At 46.3% G+C, this 21,099-nt stretch overlaps 2 protein-coding genes, 1 non-coding gene and 1 pseudogene across 4 annotated transcripts; all 4 read left to right on the forward strand.

The window, feature by feature from the left end:
- Window positions 1-1,002: 1,002 nt before the first annotated feature.
- F5J12DRAFT_t184 lies at window positions 1,003-1,075 on the forward strand. Its single transcript has one exon. It is a non-coding gene; the product is annotated as a tRNA-Val (tRNA).
- Window positions 1,076-3,538: 2,463 nt separating this feature from the next.
- Window positions 3,539-6,928, forward strand: F5J12DRAFT_785822 (uncharacterized protein; the record flags this gene model as incomplete). Its single annotated transcript, XM_051743308.1, has 12 exons — window positions 3,539-3,657; window positions 3,988-4,080; window positions 4,405-4,492; window positions 4,549-4,948; window positions 5,022-5,054; window positions 5,218-5,397; window positions 5,897-5,934; window positions 5,981-6,162; window positions 6,212-6,390; window positions 6,440-6,456; window positions 6,498-6,723; window positions 6,771-6,928. 12 exons carry the CDS (start codon window positions 3,539-3,541, stop codon window positions 6,926-6,928), a joined length of 1,713 nt encoding a protein of 570 aa, XP_051596087.1.
- A 242-nt stretch (window positions 6,929-7,170) lies between these two features.
- F5J12DRAFT_785823 (uncharacterized protein) lies at window positions 7,171-7,685 on the forward strand (the record flags this gene model as incomplete). Its single annotated transcript, XM_051743309.1, has 4 exons — window positions 7,171-7,229; window positions 7,282-7,362; window positions 7,417-7,476; window positions 7,529-7,685. The coding sequence occupies 4 exons, from the start codon at window positions 7,171-7,173 to the stop codon at window positions 7,683-7,685; spliced, it is 357 nt and encodes a 118-aa protein (XP_051596088.1).
- Window positions 7,686-13,968: 6,283 nt separating this feature from the next.
- F5J12DRAFT_t185 lies at window positions 13,969-14,041 on the forward strand (annotated as a pseudogene). The gene has a single exon. The product of its transcript is annotated as a tRNA-OTHER (tRNA).
- The last annotated feature ends 7,058 nt before the right edge of the window (window positions 14,042-21,099 follow it).

Consider the following 21,099-nt stretch of genomic DNA (forward strand, 5'->3'; position numbering starts at 1 on the left):
AATTAGAGGCTTGAAAGGTATAGCACAACATTTACTAACAATACAAAGAATAGCAGCCATAGTGGTGTGAGTCAAAGAGTGGTTCAGTGGTGGAAACCAACCAAAACCAACACAAAAGACAAAAAGAGTGAGTGGTGGTGTGCCTATGCAGTAACTAGATGGTAGAACCTCTTCTTTGGGAGGGTTTTTGCAGGCTACAACACTCAAAGATGAGTGCTGAGGGTTGGGGGTGCTCCTGACAAAGAGGGAGAAAGAATGCAATAGAATGTGATGGGGTAGACTGCTGTCAGCCTACAGAAGGATGGATGATGACTTAATTCAATGCCCTGAGCTGCACTGAGCTCAGGGAGGACTTGGAACAAAGTAGATTGATGACAGATGATAGTTAGACCCTTAATAAAGTCTCAACTATCACAGCTGATGAATGAATTACTGAGTGATGATGAAAAATGTGAGCAAGAGGGGCTCTCTGGCATCTTCTTCTTATTCAGCTATCTAAGTACAGTGATTTATATACAGTACAGGGGTGTTGCCTATGGAAAACAAGGTGCAAACACTTGGTAAGTGATTGGTAACTGATGAGTAAGGAATGTAAGTGATGGGTAATCATCTTAGAAAGCATTGGTAAGGATAAGTAAGCCAAAATGCAAAGAATCAGTAAGCAAGGCCAAAAGATTGGTAAGTATTGGCAATAGGTGAGTCAAGGATAGTCAGAATGTCAAAGTATGAGTCAAGTAATATCAGGAACTGGGAAAGCACACTGGAATCACATTAGGGGGAGGCTGTGCATGTCACATCTCAAAGAGATTGCTTCTAGGCCAAGGTGGGATGACAGAGAGGCAGTGCTGTTCTGATGCCAATATAGTACACCAAAAGCAGACAGGGTGAGTCAGATGTCAACAGGGGTATGTTGGAGATGGTGCATTCTGTGCATTACTCTTCATGGACATTTGTTCCCACAGTAGTGGTCTAACCCCCCAAACTACTGACACTGGTACCCCAGACCATATAGCTCAGTGGTTAGAGCACCTGGTTAACACCTAGGAGGTTGCTGGTTCAATCCCAGCTCTGGTTGCATTTTCATCAGGGTAAAGCTTTGGGGGCCTGTGGGGTGACAGGAGCATAGGGGATCACAACTTTCCCCCCCAAACCATCCTCTCAGTGAAGCAAATAAAAACTTCATGAATGAGGCTCTGTTGGAAGAGAGGATGAAGGGGGAGTGTCTTCTGCTGTATCTTGCAACAAGGAGGCAAGACATGCATCATACTTTTCATGGATGCAATCAGGGAGAGTGGAGAACAGTAGATTATACTGTAACTGTCACAGTTTTGGAAGAATGATGGATGAGACTGGAATGAAGACATTGCAGGGAGCTGGGAGGAAGGATCCATATGCTTCTTGGACTGGAGAGACTGAAACAACCACATAAGACCTTTCCAAGCAAATAACAGACCTGAGGCAACCAAAGAATGTCCTCCTGGAGGTCATACTGACAAAAAGAATGCACTGTCCAAGCTGGATGGGCTGAGAGGGACAGAAGCTGGTAGGAACTCCTGGTAGATATACATAGCCATGGTCCCTAGCAAAGGGGACAAGCAAAACAATTGATGTGGAGGCAGCCATATCAGAAGAATTAGCAAAATAAGCATCTTTTGGAGGGAGTGCTGTAGAAACATGTGAAGTGCACAGATCCTCTCCAATTTTGGAAGGTAGGATCACATGGCTGAGCACTACAAGCAAATGTGGGAATGGCTTCAGTATCTGCAGAAATGGAAGAGACATGTCAAAAACCAGAATGATGTACATGGGCACTTAGGAATTTTTATTGGCACTTAACTCACTTCCTTCTTTGTTTCTTTGGTATTGATGACTTGTTCTTGTGTGAGGGATGACTGCTGACATTTCTGGTTGTCCCTCTTCACATGAGGGCTATGGTCTTCATTTCCATTCATCAGCTATATCCATGTCCACCTCACCAAACACCTTTGGTGTGTGACAGCAGCTACAGGTGCCATGAAATCAACCCCCACTGACACATTGCTAGTACACACCGACATCCAACCAGCACCAATCATCATACAGAAAATGCTGTACAACCCATCACTCTGGCTCTTGTTGCTACCCAGCAAACACCTGTTCCATGCACTTGTTACAAAAATCAGCAAAACAAATGTTAAATGACACAAATTGTCCATCCACCATCTCTTGCATGACCTCAACATTGACCCACACCTCACAGAAACAATCCACTCTTTCCTGATCCCACCTCATGCACCCCCTGTGCACATTATCACCATAGCCCTGAACAAAAAAAGAGGTGGTCAAGGAATTTGAGGAGCTCAAAGATTGCACCCTTATATTCACAGATGGGTCAAGCACAGAAGATGGAGTAGGCATGGCTGCACTCCTCTATGAGCACTATCAACACATCACCACACTAAGATATCACCTAGGCAATGCATCACAACACACAGTATTCAAAGCTGAAGCGATGGCCCTACCATTAGCAGCACACCTCCTCAACACCAGAATGGAAGTCACATACCCAGCAACCATAACAGTCGACAATCAAGCAGTAATAAGATTGAGTGAGCAGTTGTCAGTGAGACCAGGCTACTACCTACTGTCATGTTCCAGATCAATGATCATCAAAGCCCTCAACAAAGAACAACTCTCAAGAAAAAATGTAACAATACAATGGATAGCAGGACACATGGACATTGAGGGAAAAAAGCTAGCAGACAGAGAGGCAAAAATAGCAGCAATGAGACCAGAGTTGGCCAGCCCTCTGGAGGATCTACCCCTGCTACTAAGGAAGAAGTTACCCCTCAGCATTTCCACTCTCAAGCAAACTCACAATGTGAAACTTAAGACCCTATGGGCCAAGACCTGGAAAAACTCACCCCAGTTCAACAGAACATCTGCCATAGATGCCCAACTGATCAATGCATCATTCACAAAGCTTACTGCCTCTCCCCAAGAGACAAATGAGCTTGTATATACAACTATGCACAGGACATATCCCCCTAAACAATCATCTCCACCACATAGGGCATAGTGACACACCTATGTGTCTGCAATGCAGTGAAACTAGCCAGGAAGACATACACCACTACCTGTTCCAGTGCACCACATACATCAGAGAGTGACATGTATTACAAAGAGCACTAGGAAGGGACACCATGTCTATGGCATACCTCCTCACCAACCCAAAAGCACAGCCACACCTCCTCAGATACATATCAGCCACCAAATGGCTACAAAAAACATTTGGTGAGATCCACAAACAAACTTAAATGTAGGATAACACAATGCACAGATAAGTGAACAGACAAAGACAGGAAAAAAGACATCAGATGCCTCAAGACCATGGGCATGCGCCAAAAAGCTCTCAGAAGTACCTATATATCCCACTTCACTGAACCCACTCGACAAACACATCCCACTCTCCCCATCTGACCGACTCACTAACACTGACATTAACCCTCACCATATCCAAAAACCCATGTTCCCCTAGCAAACTGCACAACCAGTTCCCATGTCCTGCAGATATCACACCATCAAGCATAGCACAAATGCCCAAGACAGACCCAAACACTTAGACAAAGAACTCATTATGCCTCACAAACTTGCCAGTCTCATGACTGCTGGGCCAATGTAGATAGATTTAAAATGGTCAGCAGATATCCTAAACCACCCTTACCACACCATCAGGGCATTCACTCACTGGTAAGGAATGGTAGGCCACAGGGGCCAAAACCAGCTTGTCAAACTATGCTAGAATAGTGCAACATAGGGTAGACATACCCTCATGCACTTAAATTCAGAATTTTTTTTTTTAAAAAAAGAGGGACTGCATCTATCGGACTGTGTCAACCCTGCTCTCATCAGTGACTGCCCTTAAGGGCTTGAGCAATTCATTTTTGATCTAGTAAGCCCATTCCTTTCTCTATAACTGGATACTGATGAACTCTTGTGGTTTTTCAGTCCTGAGGAAACCCACTTTCTGGGTCATGCAGATGGAATACCACTGTTCCAGATTTCAATTGGAATTCCACCCATATGTTTCCATTTTAATAGGTGTGTCATCCTTGATACTCATTACAACCACTTCTTTCCTGCATGCTTTTCCTTCATCCCCCTTATGTTGTGTCCTCTTTTTGTGGTTTCATATGTCCTTGCTGATGCTATGTCCAGAACTTTGCACACTGAGACAACATGTTCTAGATGGTTTTTTTTTTCCATGTGGTTCATCTTGGCTTGGCATGCACTGACCTTAAATACTCACCTTGCCTCCCCCATTTCTCAACACCCCCATACAACCATGCCCCACTCTGCTGATATCCCAGAGCCTTTGAGGGACTCTGTTGCCAACTTGATCACTCATGTTCTTCACAACTGAAGGATTCCATCCTCACAAAATGCCCCAGTTTCCAAACATTTAAAAAAAGGTGGTGCTGTTGTCTCTAACAATGGAGTGCAACACTCAGGGGTATGTCTTGTAGTATATTTCTCATCCATTACTCTAACATTGTTTTCCACTCACAGCAATCTACTCCAAAAGATATGATTGGCAAACTGAAACTGCAGCACACAGTCCACCCTCCTGAAGGCTGGGAAGAGCACATGTTTGGCCTGAGAGATAGAAGACACTCCTTGACACCTCATCCTTCCATCACCAACACTCCAATGCTCCCATCCCCTTCCCTGCAGCTGGACAACCAAATCCATGATGAGGACTCTGCAATGGAGGAGGTGGAGAAGAATCCCAACAACAATGAAAACAAGGATGACCAACTGTCCAGTAATGAGAATGAGGATGACCTGCTGTCTGGTAGTGAGAATGAGGATGACTGGCTTCCTGGTAGTAATGATGATGACAAGGGTTCTGATTACAATGAGAATGAGAATGATGACAAGGAGATGGAGAGCTTGAGCAACTCCCATGGTAGGTTTTTCCATTTTGTATCCCTCATTCTCTCTTTTTTTTTTCAGATAATTCTCATTTATTTTGATTTCAGGGTTTGGTGCCTCTCTGGTCATGCAATGGTGGGGTTGGTGCCCACTTGTTTTTCAAAGCTTGGTGCTTTGGATACTCATGACTGTTTCCTGCTGCCCATCATTCCCCTGGTTGTTATATAGATAAAGAATTGTTGTGATCCTGTTCTGTTACCATCTATATACACATCTGCCTTGTGTTGACATGTTGACTCTTAGATGATGATGATGATGCACACACTCACAATGCTCAGACTGTTTCTTGTGCCCAATCCCCACTTCCCCCATCCTTTCCACTTGTGTACAAGTCTGGTGACTCTGCCCATCCTGTAGGGGACATTGTCCATCCTTGCCAAGAAGGTGGCCTGATCTATACTAGACTTCAGAAGAAGGGTAAAGGTAGGGCAATAGATGCTGAGGACATTGATGCTGCAACAGTCACCATGACACCCAACTCCCAAACCTCAAGAAGCCAGGGAATCTGTCCACAGCAGTGTTAGACAAAATATGTGCTTTTGCGAAGGACATCAAGATGATGGTGGAAAAACTTGGCTGACAGCATGGGCAGTCTACATGTGACATACTCGTCACTGTGGGATTTAGTGTTAAGGCTTCTCATACAATTAATGAGGCCAACCTCTTCCACTTGTGGTATTGGGCCATGCAGCCCAAACCAGATGGTGGTATGGCTTTCCTCCCTCTCACATCTACCATTCTAACATCCTGACCAGCTGATTGAAATTCAATCAACAATTTGATTACAAAGAAGTACAACACCCTCATGAAAGGCATCCCCAAGGATGACTTTGCAGCAAGAAGGGAAAAGTAAAAAGCCATCTATGAGTGGAGTGAGAGCTCCTCCATTGTACCAACTAACCAATCATCAAATCTATTGCAGCTAGAGTGGACAATGCAAAGACACAATTTTCTGGATTGGTATGTGGTTGCAACTGTGCAGCCATCAATTCTCATTGTTCCACAGGCAGAGGCATGGTCCAATCTTGAGGATATTGTGATAGTTGGAGTGGTAATGTATGTTGCACAGGACCCTGCAGGATGTCAAACTTCTGGCATATTTGGAGGCTCTGAGATGATAAGAAACTTCATCAATGAAAATGGCACTGATGTCCAGTCACTCATGGATAAGTATACCATAATTTTCAAGTAAGTTTATTTCTTGCATGTTTTATTCAACCTCATTGGATTGTTGTAGGTGTCTCAGGAATGGCAACAGTGTGGATGCCAGGGTGGCTGGCACCAGTTCCATTGGAGATATGGGTTCTGCACTGGAACTATGTTGCCATACAAAGGAGACTCTGAGAGACTGCAACCACAGAGTATTCAAAAGCATGATGAAGGAGAAGATGTTGGCTGCATTGAGGGATCTGCATGGTAAGTTATTCTTGTGCTGTACATGCATTTATCTTGATCCTTTGCTCAGTCACACATGGCATTGAAGTCAGTGATCCCAGAAAGTTTCCTGGCACTGGCTTCTCAAGTTTTTGCAGAAGAGCCACCTCACTATTGTCAACTGGCCCCACAGTGTATCTCCACCAGGCCCTGGTTTTGAGTACAAGAAACTTAAGGCTGGTGCTCTTCATCAACTTGTAGTACCTTACCTTCAGAGAAAACTGGGTCTTTTGTATGATGGGCAAACCAATGATGAAGAAGAACAAGATAGTCTGGATGATGTGCTGGAAATTGAGATTAAGTGCTGGAACAAAGGTATTCCCTATTTTATTCATCCAGTTGGATGCTGAAGTTCTGTGTAGAGGTCATTGATATTTCAGATGCTGACCCTTTGAAGAGTGAGATTGCACTCATCAAAGCTACTGATGGTACTGTTTTGTGGCAGATCTCAGATGATCCAGAGTGGCAGAAGTCCCTCAAGGAAACAGATTGCTGGCAGCAAGACATGGAGGTCCTTTGACAGCCACAGCCACAACCACAGCAACAACTCCCTTTTCCCTCTTGGAAGCGACCTCATGTGGAGGCATTAAATCACAATACTATTGGTCCCCAGGTAAGTTCTGCACTGTACTCAACATCTGGTATATGCTGATGTTTGCAAGGCTTTACAGTCTGACTGTTGAACTGCACCACACAATCAACACTGGGATGTGCACCCCATTGCACAAGATTCATGTCATGACCCATCCACAATTCCACACCATGTGCACACTCAAGAGCCTGGCCCATCTGAGCCTCCTGCACCAGCTCCACAATATGGGGTAGGGTTTGGTTCCTATGGTCTGATAACAAGACTAATGAAGTGTTGTATAGGATCTACATCAGGATAATCTTCCATGCTGTCCTCAAATGCAAGAGGCTGGCCCAGTGCAGCAGTCTTTTCCCAGATGACAAGTGAGTATCCAGGTCTCTGACCTTTGGTAACAAGACTAAGGAAAAACTATGTAGAATTCTCAGGATGACTATAAGAACTATTGTGATCCTGGCCCATCTAATATCCCATATGATGTGAGTAATTCGATTTTGCAGAGGTTTCACTGTTGACTTGCATTCTCTCTAGGCATTACCTCCTGGCCACTGCAATCAATTTCTTCCATCTTGCCAAGGATTCCATCGCATTCCATCTCAAACCAACCATCCTCACTACAACAGTCCATATACTGATGACTACTACCCTCCAACCCAGTCAGGTGAACCTCATTGGGTTAATGGGGTAATGCTGCACAATATGAGCATGACTTTGCTGGGGAGTATATAAATGGAGATTACTACTAGTGTAGTTTTTGCTTCCCCTACAACATATTTGTCATGCACCACTTGTATATTGATGTTGCCATCAGATTTGGGGGACAAGTCTGCAGCTCTCCACTCAGTCCTGTGCCTTTCCTATTGCATTTTGGACCACTCATTCCCCTCGCTGAGACCTCTCTGGGGAGGCCTCTTTTGTCTAATTCCATGTAGCTGCTATTGAGATATCACCATTTGCATGTTTGGAGGGCAGTGAGACAGTTTCATGCATAGCTCAGGATCTGATGGTCTGATCATGGTGGCTCCTTTTTTTCCGTGTTTATCTATGAGTACCTGACCACCTTCCTGAGGCCTGGGTCAATCACCCCAGCCATTGTCCTGAGGTCCTCACCTGCTTGTTTGCTTGCCCAGAGTTACCCCTATCATCTTGGGGCTGTATCTTGCTGGTTTCTCTGATGCATCTCTCGCTTTTTTGCAGACTCACACTACTAGATGATGACTCCCTGGAGATGTCTAGATCATTGTGATTGGTGCAGTAGTTATGGAGATATTTGTGTTTTTGTCACAAGGCCCACCCCTTGAGGTTCTCCCATTGTACCTCATGCATATCTGCACTGCTTCTCTCGCTTTTCAAGCCACAAATCCCTCTCACTGACCCATTTCCAGGGTGCCCTTGTTCACCCAATTCTGCATGCTCATTGTTGAGATATTCCCACTTTTGTGTTTGAAGGGTTTTGAGGCAGTTTAGCATATACCTCAGGATTGGGTGATCCAATCAGTGTTTTCCCCCTTTCTCCCTGATTGCCTGGGAGTCCTCTACTGCATCCTGTAGCTTCATGTCAGTCACCCCAGCCATTACTGTTACATTTGAGTACTGGCCACTTATCAACTCTTTGTTAGGTGCAGTCCAGGGTCAAATCACATATGGTACCAATGTCCATCACATGTCCATTGCTGTTAGGCACTGTATGTGATGCCTCAATCTGTATATACAATTCCTGCAGTCCTAGCTACTGTGTTTGCACCTTGTTGCTCCTTGTGCTACAGCTATTTTCAAAACTGAGGGTAAGGCCAAATGAACAAAATCACATGTAGCAGCTAAATGTTATATCTTTGATATCTCAATCAATTCAAGTCAGATCACCACAATTTTTGCAGATTCAGAATCAGTGAAATTAGATGTACGTAGGTCCTGGTGTAAAAATTAGACTAGTTCTAGCACTATATAAGTCTGAAAAAGCATAGGCTGATTTCACATATACAATCAAAATTGCAAGTGATCTAGGCATCTGTACACCTGGATGATCAGGCCTATGAATCGATCCCATTCACTATTACTAGGCTTGATGAAGTGTGACCAAAGCTTTGATGAGCTTGGAGGTGCAAACCAAAGTGCAACTCAGATGGTTGAAGACTCCCCTTCCTCGCAGTACCTGACTACCTGCTCAAAGTAGTCTTGAAGGTCCTGTGGGTCTCCTGAGAACTCAAGCCTTGCTGAAGGGAAAATACAGCTGCACATAAGTACAAAGGACTCAAAGTGAGCTCAAAGGTCTATGATGCAATCCTGAAGGTTTTGATGACTCAGACAGTGAGTGTGAACAGCAAAAATGTGAGCTCAAAGCAGAAATACTCAAGTTGAAGGGCCAAAATGTGAACTCAAGCACTCAGGCGTACAGATTACCCAGATGCAATCCCAAAGGCTAGAATTCGACCAGTAACACTAAGACACAAATACTAGTGATGTAGATTTGAACCCAAAGCCCTGAAGAGCCAATCTATAGCTGGAGGCGACCAAGCATGACTGAAAAAACTGCAAAACAAGTGGGAGGGCTTCAGCACAACTAAAGATGACTGCTGGAGGCGAAAATGAGAGCACAAATAGCAGAGGTACAACCCTGGAAGACTGAGTGGTTCTTGAAGCTGAACACAGAAAACTGGTTCAATGGGGACATGAGTGGTTCGGAACTGTGCCAATGGGTGGGGAAAATGATGACAAGTGACTGGGGATGGTGACCTGCAGCAGTAAGATGCCAAAAACAAGCCAGAAACACTGCCAAGAGTAAAACTCTGGCAGCAGGAGGGGGTGAGGATGATTCTGGGGATAACATGCCAAAAAGTGACTTTGTGCAACCTCAAATGGGTGTGGGCAACTCCTATGGACTGAGAGTGAGTGCTGGTGACAATAAACAGCTTAAGGCAGCGGAAAAATGGTGGGAAAAGACCCAGGGTAGCTGAAGTGATGGTCCAAGTGGCTCAAAGGGGTCTCGAACGCAAAAAATGCGGTTTAACAGCAACTGGAATGGCACAAGGCAGATGAAAATGATGGGGAATGAGTGAGGTTGATGCAGAAGACCTTGTACGACCAAAATGCAAAGAGAAACAGCTTCAAACAGCCAAAAATGCGACTGGAGAGGGCTCTTGGGGGCAAGGGCACACAAATGTGGCCAGAAGTGCTGCGAATGGCTGGGCAGGGAGCCTACTGGCAGATTAGCGATTGAAGGCGATGAAACAGTGTGCTAGGAGTCTGAAAATGCGCTGGAAAAATGACTTCAAGAGGGTAAAATGTGACCTGAGGGGACTTTTGAAGGCAAAATGCCTAAAAGCAATTTGACAGGGGGTTCTAGAGGCTCAGAATGGCTGGATGGGAGTGAACAACGAACACAGGAGATGACATACAACTCCAGAGGGCCAAAAATGCGAAGTAAAGCCTGCCAAAAAGCGAAATCCAGGCAGGAGGAGGAGGAGGAGGAATGGATCCAAGCTAAGCAGAGCCCCTCACAGTGGGCTCCAGTTGTAAGTTAGTTCTGAGCTTATGTGAAGGAGTGACTGGAGTTGGTCAAAATGAATGGAGTGGGGAAATGAGCAAGTAAAGGCATCTGGAGGTCATCTGGGAGTGCCTCAATGAGGGCTTGTCACAGTCTTTCATTCGCAGTCTTTGATTTTGCTGTCTCACTGTCTGGTTCTCCTTCTTTTTTATGGTGTACTGTAGACATACACTGGTGCACAAAAATGCTGACTAAGCTACCAAAATGCGCCACACAGGCTAAGTATCACTAATGTAAATCAAAGCAAAAATACAGTAGAAAGGATAAAATAATTAAATCTCCTTAGTAGGGAGTACTTACAGTATTCCCAACACTGTGTTTCATTTCCCTGGTTCTGAATCTCCAAAAATCATGGTGATCTGACTTGAACTGATTGGTGCCATTGGTTGAGCCTGTTACAATGTGACAATATATATCCCAATTGTGGGCAGAGGGCAATGTAGAGGTCAGAGATACAGGGTAGGATGTCCCAATGTAGCCTGAGAGGCTGTGGTGGGACATCCTACTGGTTTCTGGAAAGGGGGTTGGGATGTCCCAACATAGTCTGAGAGGCCATTGTGGGACATCCCACTGGCTGCTGGAGGGGGGTGGGATGTCCCAATGTAGCCTTATGATGGAAATGTGACCAGAGCTGGGATTGAAGCAACCTCTTAGGTGTTAACCAGGTGCTCTGACTGCTCAGCTGTGTATATTGTCTAGGTGATAGCATCAGTAGCATGGGGCATGAATCAGTGATGTGGGAACAAATCTATGTGGAGTACAATGCACAGAATACACAATTTCCAACATGGTCCTTCAATCTGGGAATTTTTGGAGTGCAACAAGGGTGCATGCCTCCTATGGTCATGCAAATGGTCTGATAGCATTTTGGCCTTTTGTTATGTGGAGAGTGGTGTGGGATGTCCCAACTTAGCCTTAGGGGCTGCTGTGGGACATCCCACTGCTGGCCAGATAGTGGGGAGGGATGTCCCAATATAGGCTTAGGGGCTGTTGTGGGACATCCCACTGGTTGGCAAAGGGGAGGGTGGGATGTCCCAATGTAGCCTTAGAGGCTGTTGTGGGACATCCCACTGCTTGCCAGAGGGGGGCAGGGATGTCCCAAAGTGGCCTTATGAGGAAAATGTGCCCAGTCCTAAGATTGAAACAGTGACCTCCTAGGTGTTTACCAGGTGCTGCAACCACTGAGCCATATGGTCTGGGTACTTAGCTTGGGGACTTAGACTAGCACTGTGGGAACAAATCTCCATGAAGTTAATGCACAGAATGCACCATCTCCAATGTGGTTGTGGTCCCTTCATCTGGCCACTTTTGGAGTGTAAAAACAGTGCACACCCCCTAGGGTCATCAAATGGTCTGATTGCCTTTTGACCTTGTGTCATGTGATGGATCGGGATTTACTTCAATGGCCTGCAATGCCACAGCATCTCAAATCACAAATCTTCCCACTGCTGGTCAGCTGCTTTAGCAATTCAGAGCTGTTGATTCAGTGGTTGTCTTCTGATTATGAAAGCAGAGGTGCTCTCCCCCCATTTGATTGTTTTCACTTTAGCTGGTATAACAGGTACACCACTAAGGTGATATCTTCATGCATAATCTCTACATCACACTTCTCACATGCACATGCAGGGTACAGGGGCTCCCAGTGATATGTCCACATAAAGCAATAATAAGCAACAGAAAGTGCTATATAGCTATATAATGCTAGGGAGCCTTTTCCTAATGTATTGGCAATAGGTGAGTCAAGGACAGTCAGAATTTCAAAGTATGAGTCAAGCATTGTCAGAAACTGAGTAAGCACACTGGAATTGCATTAGGGGGAGGCTGTGCATGTCACATCTTGAAGAAATCACTCCTAGGCCAAGGTGGGATGACAGAGATGCAGGACTGATCTGATACCAATATAGGACATCCAAAAGGGGAGGGCAGTTGTCAGATGTCAGAGTGGAGATATGTCAAAAACTGGAATGCCATACACAGGCCTTGCTTCTTTTGTTTCTCTTTGGCATTGATGACTCATTCTTGTGTGAAGGATGACTGCCAACATTCCTGGCTGTCATTCTACACATGAGGGCTATAGTCTTCATCTCCATTCATCAGCAGTATCCATGTCCATGTCACCAAACACCTTTGATGTGTGACAGCATCCATGCAGGTATTTTTCCACTAGCCTAATAATCTTTTTGTGGTCTAGTTGAGCATGTTCTACCTAGTTGCACAGCTCACAGCACCATTTCTTAAAGAGTTCCACTTGTACTTCACCATGGTAAGTACATTTCAAGTAACCATTTTTCATAAGCATTTAGGCTGAATAGTTTCTCCAAACCATCCAGCCTAATAGCCTCTGAGACCAAGGTCTGCCCAGGGACATCTGGTCATGTCCCAGGGCTATGCAGATTTTTAGGCCCTGGGACAGATGGGATTTCCCACATAGCCATCCATTCAAATGCAATTATTTGGGATGTCCCAAGACTGCCTTGGGTGGCAGGGGTCCCTACTCCTGAAAGTGCAACTTATATTAGCATTGAAATAGCTGCAGAAATCCTAGCCCCCTTGCTCCTCTGACAGGTTTAATCCACAAAGTATCCTTTGACCTATACATCCCCTCCCATCCCACCATGCATAGTACTTTTCATGTACATCTTTGCAATGTGATTCTGCTGTATTGGGACATCTCACTAGTTGCCAGGGGGATGACCCACCTGGGCTTCCACATTTGCCATGAAAATTTCAATAATAAATTCAATCAATTTGTGTCTATACCTCAAGCAATTTGTACTGTATGAAGGAAGAAGTAAATGGTGTTTGAACACTTGTGTGACAAGCCAATATCTCAAAGTCCCCCACATAGAACATGGTGTTGGTCACCTTTGCAACACCATCTGCAGAGGGCAGAATGTCCCAGATGAGCCTCTGAGGTTGTCATGGGGCATTGTGCTGGTATGCAAAGGTAACTTAGGAGGATGTGCCATCATGGCCCCCTGAGGCTGGGATAGGACATCCCACTGACTTTCATAAGGGGACTTGGGGTGTCCCACAGCAGCCTATAAGGCTACTTTGGGACATCCCACCCTCCCCTTTGGCAACCAGTGGGATGTCCCACAACAGCCTCTAAGGATACATTGAGACATCCCACTGTTCCCTCTGCCAAGCAGTGGGATGTCCCACCCTCCTCTTTGGCAACCAGTGGGATGTCCCACAACAGCCTCTAAGGCTACATTGGGACATCCCACCCTCCCCTTTGCCAACCAGTGGAATGTCCCACAACAGCCTCTACATGACACAAGGTCAAAAGGCAATCAGACCATTTGCATGACCCTAGGGGGTGTGCACTGTTTTTACACTCCAAAAGTGGCCAGATGAAGGGACCACATTGGAGATGGTGCATTCTGTGCATTAACATCATGGAGATTTGTGACACTAGTATCCAGACCATATGGCTCAGTGGTTGCAGCACCTGGTAAACACCTGGGAGGTCACTGGTTCAATCTTAGGACTGGTCACATTTTCCTCATAAGGCTACTTTTGGACATCCCTCCCCCCTCTGGCAAGCAGTGGGATGTCCCACAATAGCCTCTAAAGCTACATTGGGACATCCCTCCCCCCCATCTGGCCAGTAGTGGGATGTCCCACAATAGCCTCTAAGGTTACATTGGGTCATCCCACCCTCCCCTTTGCAAACCAGTGGGATGTCCCACAACAGCCCCTAAGCCTACATTGGGGCAGCCCTCCCCACCACCTGGCCAGCAGTGGGATGTCCCAAAGCAGCCTCTAATGCTAAGTTGCAACATCCCACCCCCCTGTCTGGCAAGATGTCTCACAACACTCTCCACATAACACAAGGCCAAAATGCTATCAGACCATTTGCATGGCCATAGGAGGCATGCACCTTTGTTGCACTCCAAAAATTCCCAGATTGAAGGACCATGTTGGAAATGGTGTATTCTGTGCACTGCACTCCACATAGTCTTGTTCCCACATCACTGGTTTATGCCCCATGCTAGTGGAGAATCTCCAAGTGAGTTGGGAGATTCTCCAAGCAGGTGGGGGGATGTCACAACTGTGTCCAGACTACTCTAGACTGGCTCTACCCTGGTCTCAGGAGCCTTGTGGGCTTGGCTCCAAGAGGGGGATACTGTGATGACCATGTCCAGACTATGCTAGACTGGCTCTAACCTGGTCTTGACCAGTCTCATCCAACCCTTGCCCCAGTCCTGGCCTTTACCCTTAGACCCAGAAACATATTAGCTCATGAGGCACTGCTAGGCAGTGCCCAATTGAGTTGTGCACTCAGCTGGTACCAGGCCAGTGTAATACCCAGCCTGGCCACTAGTCCTGCCCCAGTTCCTGGTAATCCTTTGTTCATAGTCTTGCTTGATAATATTCTTTGTAACATTACTTACCCATCAGTTTACCAACCATCACTGTACCAGTGCAAACCGGTCTCTGGTGCTACATTACACTTAGGTTACCTCTAGTATTTAAGCTGTAGGATAATCTGTTTACCCTCAGTCTGAAATCAACTTAGTCTCATCTTAACCCAGTCCCTCTGATCTCTGTCTCCTGCCTCTCAACCAGACTATGGCCCATGCAAGGCAATAGCACTGCACCCTCAGCCACTAAGTCCAACAGTCCAACCCTCTAGTTCCTTGTCTATCTGCTGACCCCCAACCAGACTCCAGACCAGCTTTGGACCAGTGAAGACCCAGACTTGACAGTATTTCAGACTCATACTTGTGTGGGTCACTACCCTTCTGTCCAAGTCTCAGCAATACTTTCTCAGCATGCCTACCCAGACCAGAACTCAAGCAGCACAGGCATGTGCAACCACCAATCCAGATTCTGCCTCAGCAGTCAACTTGCACTGTGCCACTGCCCTGGTGTCCCTAGGGACAGCCAGAAGGTTGCCTGGTGAAGTCAACCACTTCAGGGGCTTCTCAGCCTGCAAGTCTACCACTCCCACTTCTAATTGACCTCCTATGCCCACTAATGATCCAGATGATGAACCAGACCCAGACAAACCAGATGACTTCAATCCTGGTGGTGATGACCCTGGTGATGATGGTCCTGGCAATGACAGGCCAGGAGATGAACTGGACAATGACAATGAAGATCCCCTCCCAGAAAATGATGTCATGCCTGGTGTAACCATGCTTGACAATCTTGCCAAAGCCATCAAGCTTCTCACATGCAATGCTCACACTGGCTCTGAATCCTCTTCTAGAACCAAGTTGTGCAAACTGGACACCTTTGATGGGACAAAGCCAAAGAAGCTGTGTGCTTTTCTTATCCAGTGTGCACTCAACTTCTGGGACCAGCCCTGGGCCTTTCAAAGCGATCAAGCCAAGGTCACCTTTGCACAGTCATTCCTGAAAGGGATGGCTCTTGAGTGGTTCAAACTGGACCTACTTGGGACTGAAGACCCAGAGCACTGGCCTTATTGGATGGACTCTCGGAAAGAGTTCATCATCAAACTTCAAACCACCTTTGGACCTCATGACCCAGTGGCCAATGCTGAAAGCCAGCTAGACCATCTTCAGATGAAAGACAATCACCAGGTCAACAAGTACATGGTCAAATTCAACCAGCTTGCCTCACAAGTCTGGGGATACAGTGATGGTGCTCTGCACCACTTCTTCTACACCAGTCTCCCTGACCATATCAAAGATGAGGTCTGCCAGGTTGGCAAACCCAGAACCCTGCACAAGCTTTGCCACTTGGCTCAGGAGATTGATGCATGCTACTGAGAATGCAAAGAGGAGATTCAGTGGTCCAGTAAGCACCAGGGGTTTTCCTCAGGTAACAAGTCAACTCCCAACCCTGGTCATAGCACCTAGTCCAAGCCCAGTCAAGAGAAATCCAAGACCAGCAATAATTCTGGAAATGGAAACTCTGGTAGCCAGCCCTTGTCCAAACCCACCTCAACTGGTCAGACTGGCTCTAATGCACCCACGCTGGACTCAAGCAAGTTGGGCAAAGATGGCAAGCTGACACCAGAGGAGTGCAAGCATTGCAGAGACAACAACCTTTGCATGTTCTGTGGAGGCACCAGACATTTTCCAGATAAGTGCCCCAAGAAAGCCAGGAAAGCCAAAGCTTGCACTGCAGCCACCTCTGAGGCAACACCAGCCTCAACCTTGGGCTCTGCCCCTGAGGCAAAAAAATAGGTAGCAGCTCTCAGGACTCCACACAGACTGAGAGCTGCATTGACTCCAGCTGTGCACCCATGGAGGCTTGTCTCAATGCATCTGCTCTTTCCAATCCAAATTCATTGATTCCCCATGTTTCTATTGTCAGTCACAGTTTGCCCCAGTTTTGTACTCTAGTGGACTCCAGTTCCACACATAGCTTCATAGATAAAGAATTTGTTAATCAACACTCTTTTGCCCCTTAACCCATGTCCCCTATCCAACTCCAGCTCTTTGATGGGCCATCAATTTTCATCATCACTCAAGCAGTACATCTTTCAGTTCAATTTGTGACCAGCAATGTCACCCCAGTAACCCTGTTTCTAGCCCTGTTGGATTCTGAATGTAAGATAGTCCTTGGACATAACTGGCTCCCCTGCTACAATCCATTGATTGATTGGGTACTGAGCAGTCCAACTTTCCAGACATCTACAGGAGGAATGCCAGCCCCATCAACACCCCCTGCCACACCAGTCTTAACCAGTCTTCCAAAACCCAGTCTACCTGACAAACCCAACCCTGGCCCTGCACCATCTGTACTGCCTGTCAACTCACTGGCTCACACCCCCCTGAAAGCTCCCCCTATTGCCCTGATCAATGCAGCTGCATATGTATGTGCTTGCAAGCTAGAGGGATCTACCCAATTCCAACTTCATCTACACCCACTGGACCTGGACCCAGCCTTGTCTGCCTCTACCAGTCCTCCACTGGACCTGGCCAGTGCACCGAAGGACTACCATGACTTTGCTGACATCTTTAGCAAAGCCAAGGTGTCCACTCTCCCCCAACACTGGGAGTATGACCTTAAGATCAAATTGGAAGAGGCTACTACACCACCCATTGGAACCATCTACTTACTATCCCTGGTCAAGCTGCAAGCTCTCTGGGCCTTCATTGATGAAAACCTGACTACCAGTTTCATCCAGCCCTCTTCTTCCCCCTATGCTGCACCAGTCCTCTTCATGAAAAAGAAGGACAGTTCACTCCAGTTATGTGTTGACTTCTGGGGCCTTAACAAGCTCACCAAGAAAGATTGGTATCCTTTACCACTAATATCTGACCTACTAGACTCCCCTAGTCACACCAAAATCTACACTAAAATTGACTTGAGACACACATACCACCTTGTCTGGATTGCACCCAGTGATGAGTGAAAAACAGCCTTTAGAATGTGCTATGGGTCTTATGAGTGGTTGGTGATGCCTTTTGGTCTTACCAATGCCCCAGCCACCTTCCAGCAGTTTGTCAATTCAATCTTTGTGGATATGCTAGATGTCTGCATCATTGTCTACCTTGATGACATCTTAATCTACTCCAGAGATGAGTCATCACACAAGCAGCATGTCTGGGAGGTTCTTTGCCAGCTCCAGTTGCATGGCCTGTATGCCAAACCAGAGAAGTGTGAGTTTCACTTGGACTCTGTGGAATATTTGGGCTACCACTTGTCCCCAGCTGGCATTACAATCTCTTCAGAGAAGGTCAAAGCTATCTGTGACTGGCCTGAGCCCCAGAAGGTAAAGGACATTCAGTCCTTCCTGGGCTTTGCCAACTTCTATCGCCAGTTCATTTTTAACTACTTGGACATAGTGGTACCTCTAACCTGGTTGACACACAAAGGTGCTCCCTGGAACTTTTCTGAGGAGTGCCACCAGTCCTTCAATAAACTCAAGCAGGTCATCACCACTGCCCCAGTCCTAACTCACTTTTCCCCAGATGCTCCTATTACTGTCAAGACTGATGCATCTGACTATGCCATAGCCAGTATTTTGTCCATCACCAGTGGTGATAGCCAAATCCAGCTGGTCACATTTTACTCTCACACCTTAACAGCCCTGGAGTTAAATTATGACACCCATGATAAGGAGTTACTTGCAATCTTCAAGGCATTCTGGACATGGCAGCACTACTTAGAAGGATCTGCAGTACCAGTTGATGTTGTCACTGATCATAAGAACCTGGAGTATTTCTCCACCTCAAAGGTATTAACCTGGCACCAGGTGCACTGGTCTGAGTGTTTGTCACAGTTCAATATGGTTAACCAGTTTAGACCTGGTAAACTCAGTGCTAAGCCTGACACCCTAACTAGATGATGGGATGTCTACCCCAAAGAGGGGGATAGTGACTATGCCTGGGTCAACCCACAGAATCTCAGACTGGTCTTCACACAGAAACAGCTAGCCACCTACCTTGAATACCCAGTCCTACATGCTGTTGCACTGATGGATGTTGTAGGAATAGGTAATAGATGGTACCTAGAAATGGTAATTAGTCAGTAATGGGCAAGATTTGTGCTCAACCCAAATGGGAGGTTCTCTCTGGAGAAAAGAAGTGTAGCAAAAGTGTAAAAATGCGAACTGAAATGAATACTTAGCTCTGCCTGTGCAATACCTTCTGCCAGTCCTCCTGGCACTTGGGGTACTCCACAAAGTAATAAATCTAACCTTGAAAACTTGCCAAAATGTGAGACTATATCACCCTACTACTGAGGGCCTCTGACATGGATTTCTTCTGGTAAACTGAACTTGCGCAAACACAGTGCACATGCTTAGTCAGCAATGCAGCTGCTTGCCACTAAGTCCAGTGATACAAACACAAAAACAAAATGCAAGAAACAAAACAAGTCCCTCAACCCCTAAACTCCTGACCAAGACAAATTCTCCTAGGGAACTCAAACCCATTCCCTACAACATGGAGAAGTTACACAATGATATCCTCTCAGTTCTACCCTCAGATGCAGTTGCCCAAGTCTGGTTCTCAGATACATCAGATTCCCAGTGGTCAGTTGATGGCACCGGCTTCCTCCACCTAGATGGAAGAATCTATGTACCGGACTCTAATGACCTTCACCTTCACATCTTGAGGTCCAAACATGATCACCCCTTGTCTGGCCACTTTGGCCAAAATAGAACCTTGGAACTCATCCAGTGTGAATACACCTGGCCCAGCCTAAGGACATTTGTCAAAGACTATGTCCAGTCTTGTACTACCTGTGCCTGGGCCAAGGTACCCTACCACCAGCCTTATGGCCTACTCAAGCAGCCCAGTTGTCCTGCTGATAGTTGCAGTAGACCCAGAGATACTGTTCGAAGGTCTGATTGGTGCACTCTGTCTGACCATCCCCCTCTGGGTGATACCTGGAGGTGAAGTGTAGATGCATGTCCAGAGCCTTACCAAGAGACCAGAAGAAGTGCAATACAAACTCTGATTCCCAGTCTGAGGTTACATGGGCTGGTACACCATGCTTGGGGAATACATGCATCAAGAAGAGCTTGGTGAGCTCAGGGGCTGTGATGGTGTCATGAGTAGGTATGAAAATGGCTTGCTTTGAAAGCTGGTCAACTATGACAGGGATGGCAGTAAAGCCAGTTGAGGCCAGGAGTTGCTCTATGAAATCCATCAAGATGGAATTCCATGGCTACTCTGGCATGGGGAGCTGAACTACTACTGCTAGCTGAATTTGCTTACAACAATGCACCTAGCACTATGACTGGGGTATCACCCTTTGCTAATAAGGGTTACCACCCAAATACATATGTTGGTCTCCCCTGAGTGTGATCTCACATCCAACTGGGCTCATGATTATGCAGTTGATTTACACTCACTGCACCAATACCTTCATGAAGAAATGGCTCTCACCCAGCAATGCTACCAAGGACCAGCAGATGCTAAGCACATGCCAGCCCTGGACTTCAAAGTGGGTGACAACATCTATGTAAAAGCCAAGTATTTCTGGTCAACCCAGCCCTCCAAGAAGCTGAGTGAGAAGAACCATGGGCCCTATCCCATAATAGCCCAGGCTGGCTCTCACTCATTCACCCTGCGATTACCAGACTCTATGTGCACTGTACACCTGGTCTTCCATGTATCCCAACTTGAACCAGCCATCCCAAATACCATACCCAACCAGACTCAACCTCCACCTCCACCAGTAGATGTCAACAGTGACTTAGAATTTGAGGTAGCAGAAATACTCGATTCAAAGGTTGACTGGCACTGTCATGACCATGCATTCATCCCAAGTTCTCACTCACTCTGCACCCCTTTCTGCTAGTCATTCACTCACTCTGCACCAACTCTACCCACCCCCTGACATTTACAAGTCATCTCTGCTCCAACTGCTGTCAGACATGTACTGCTCTCCTACTGGACTGTGTGGACTGTTGTCTGAGGAGTCATGTGACTACCCTTTGGACTTCTCCCTGGCAGCATGCAGTCAGGTACTCTGCAGCACTGTGAGTCAAAGTGTGGAAAGCTGGTGAAAACCAAACAAATCCAACACCAAAGACAAATAATGTGCGAGTGGTGGTTTGCCTCTGCAGAACCTGGAGTGCAGAAGAAAATCTAATGTGGGGGGGGACTTCAAGTGGAGGTGC

This window comes from Pisolithus orientalis (genome assembly GCF_024613125.1).
Source record: "Pisolithus orientalis strain OTSU chromosome Unknown F5J12scaffold_43, whole genome shotgun sequence".
Taxonomy (NCBI): Eukaryota; Fungi; Basidiomycota; class Agaricomycetes; order Boletales; family Pisolithaceae; genus Pisolithus; species Pisolithus orientalis.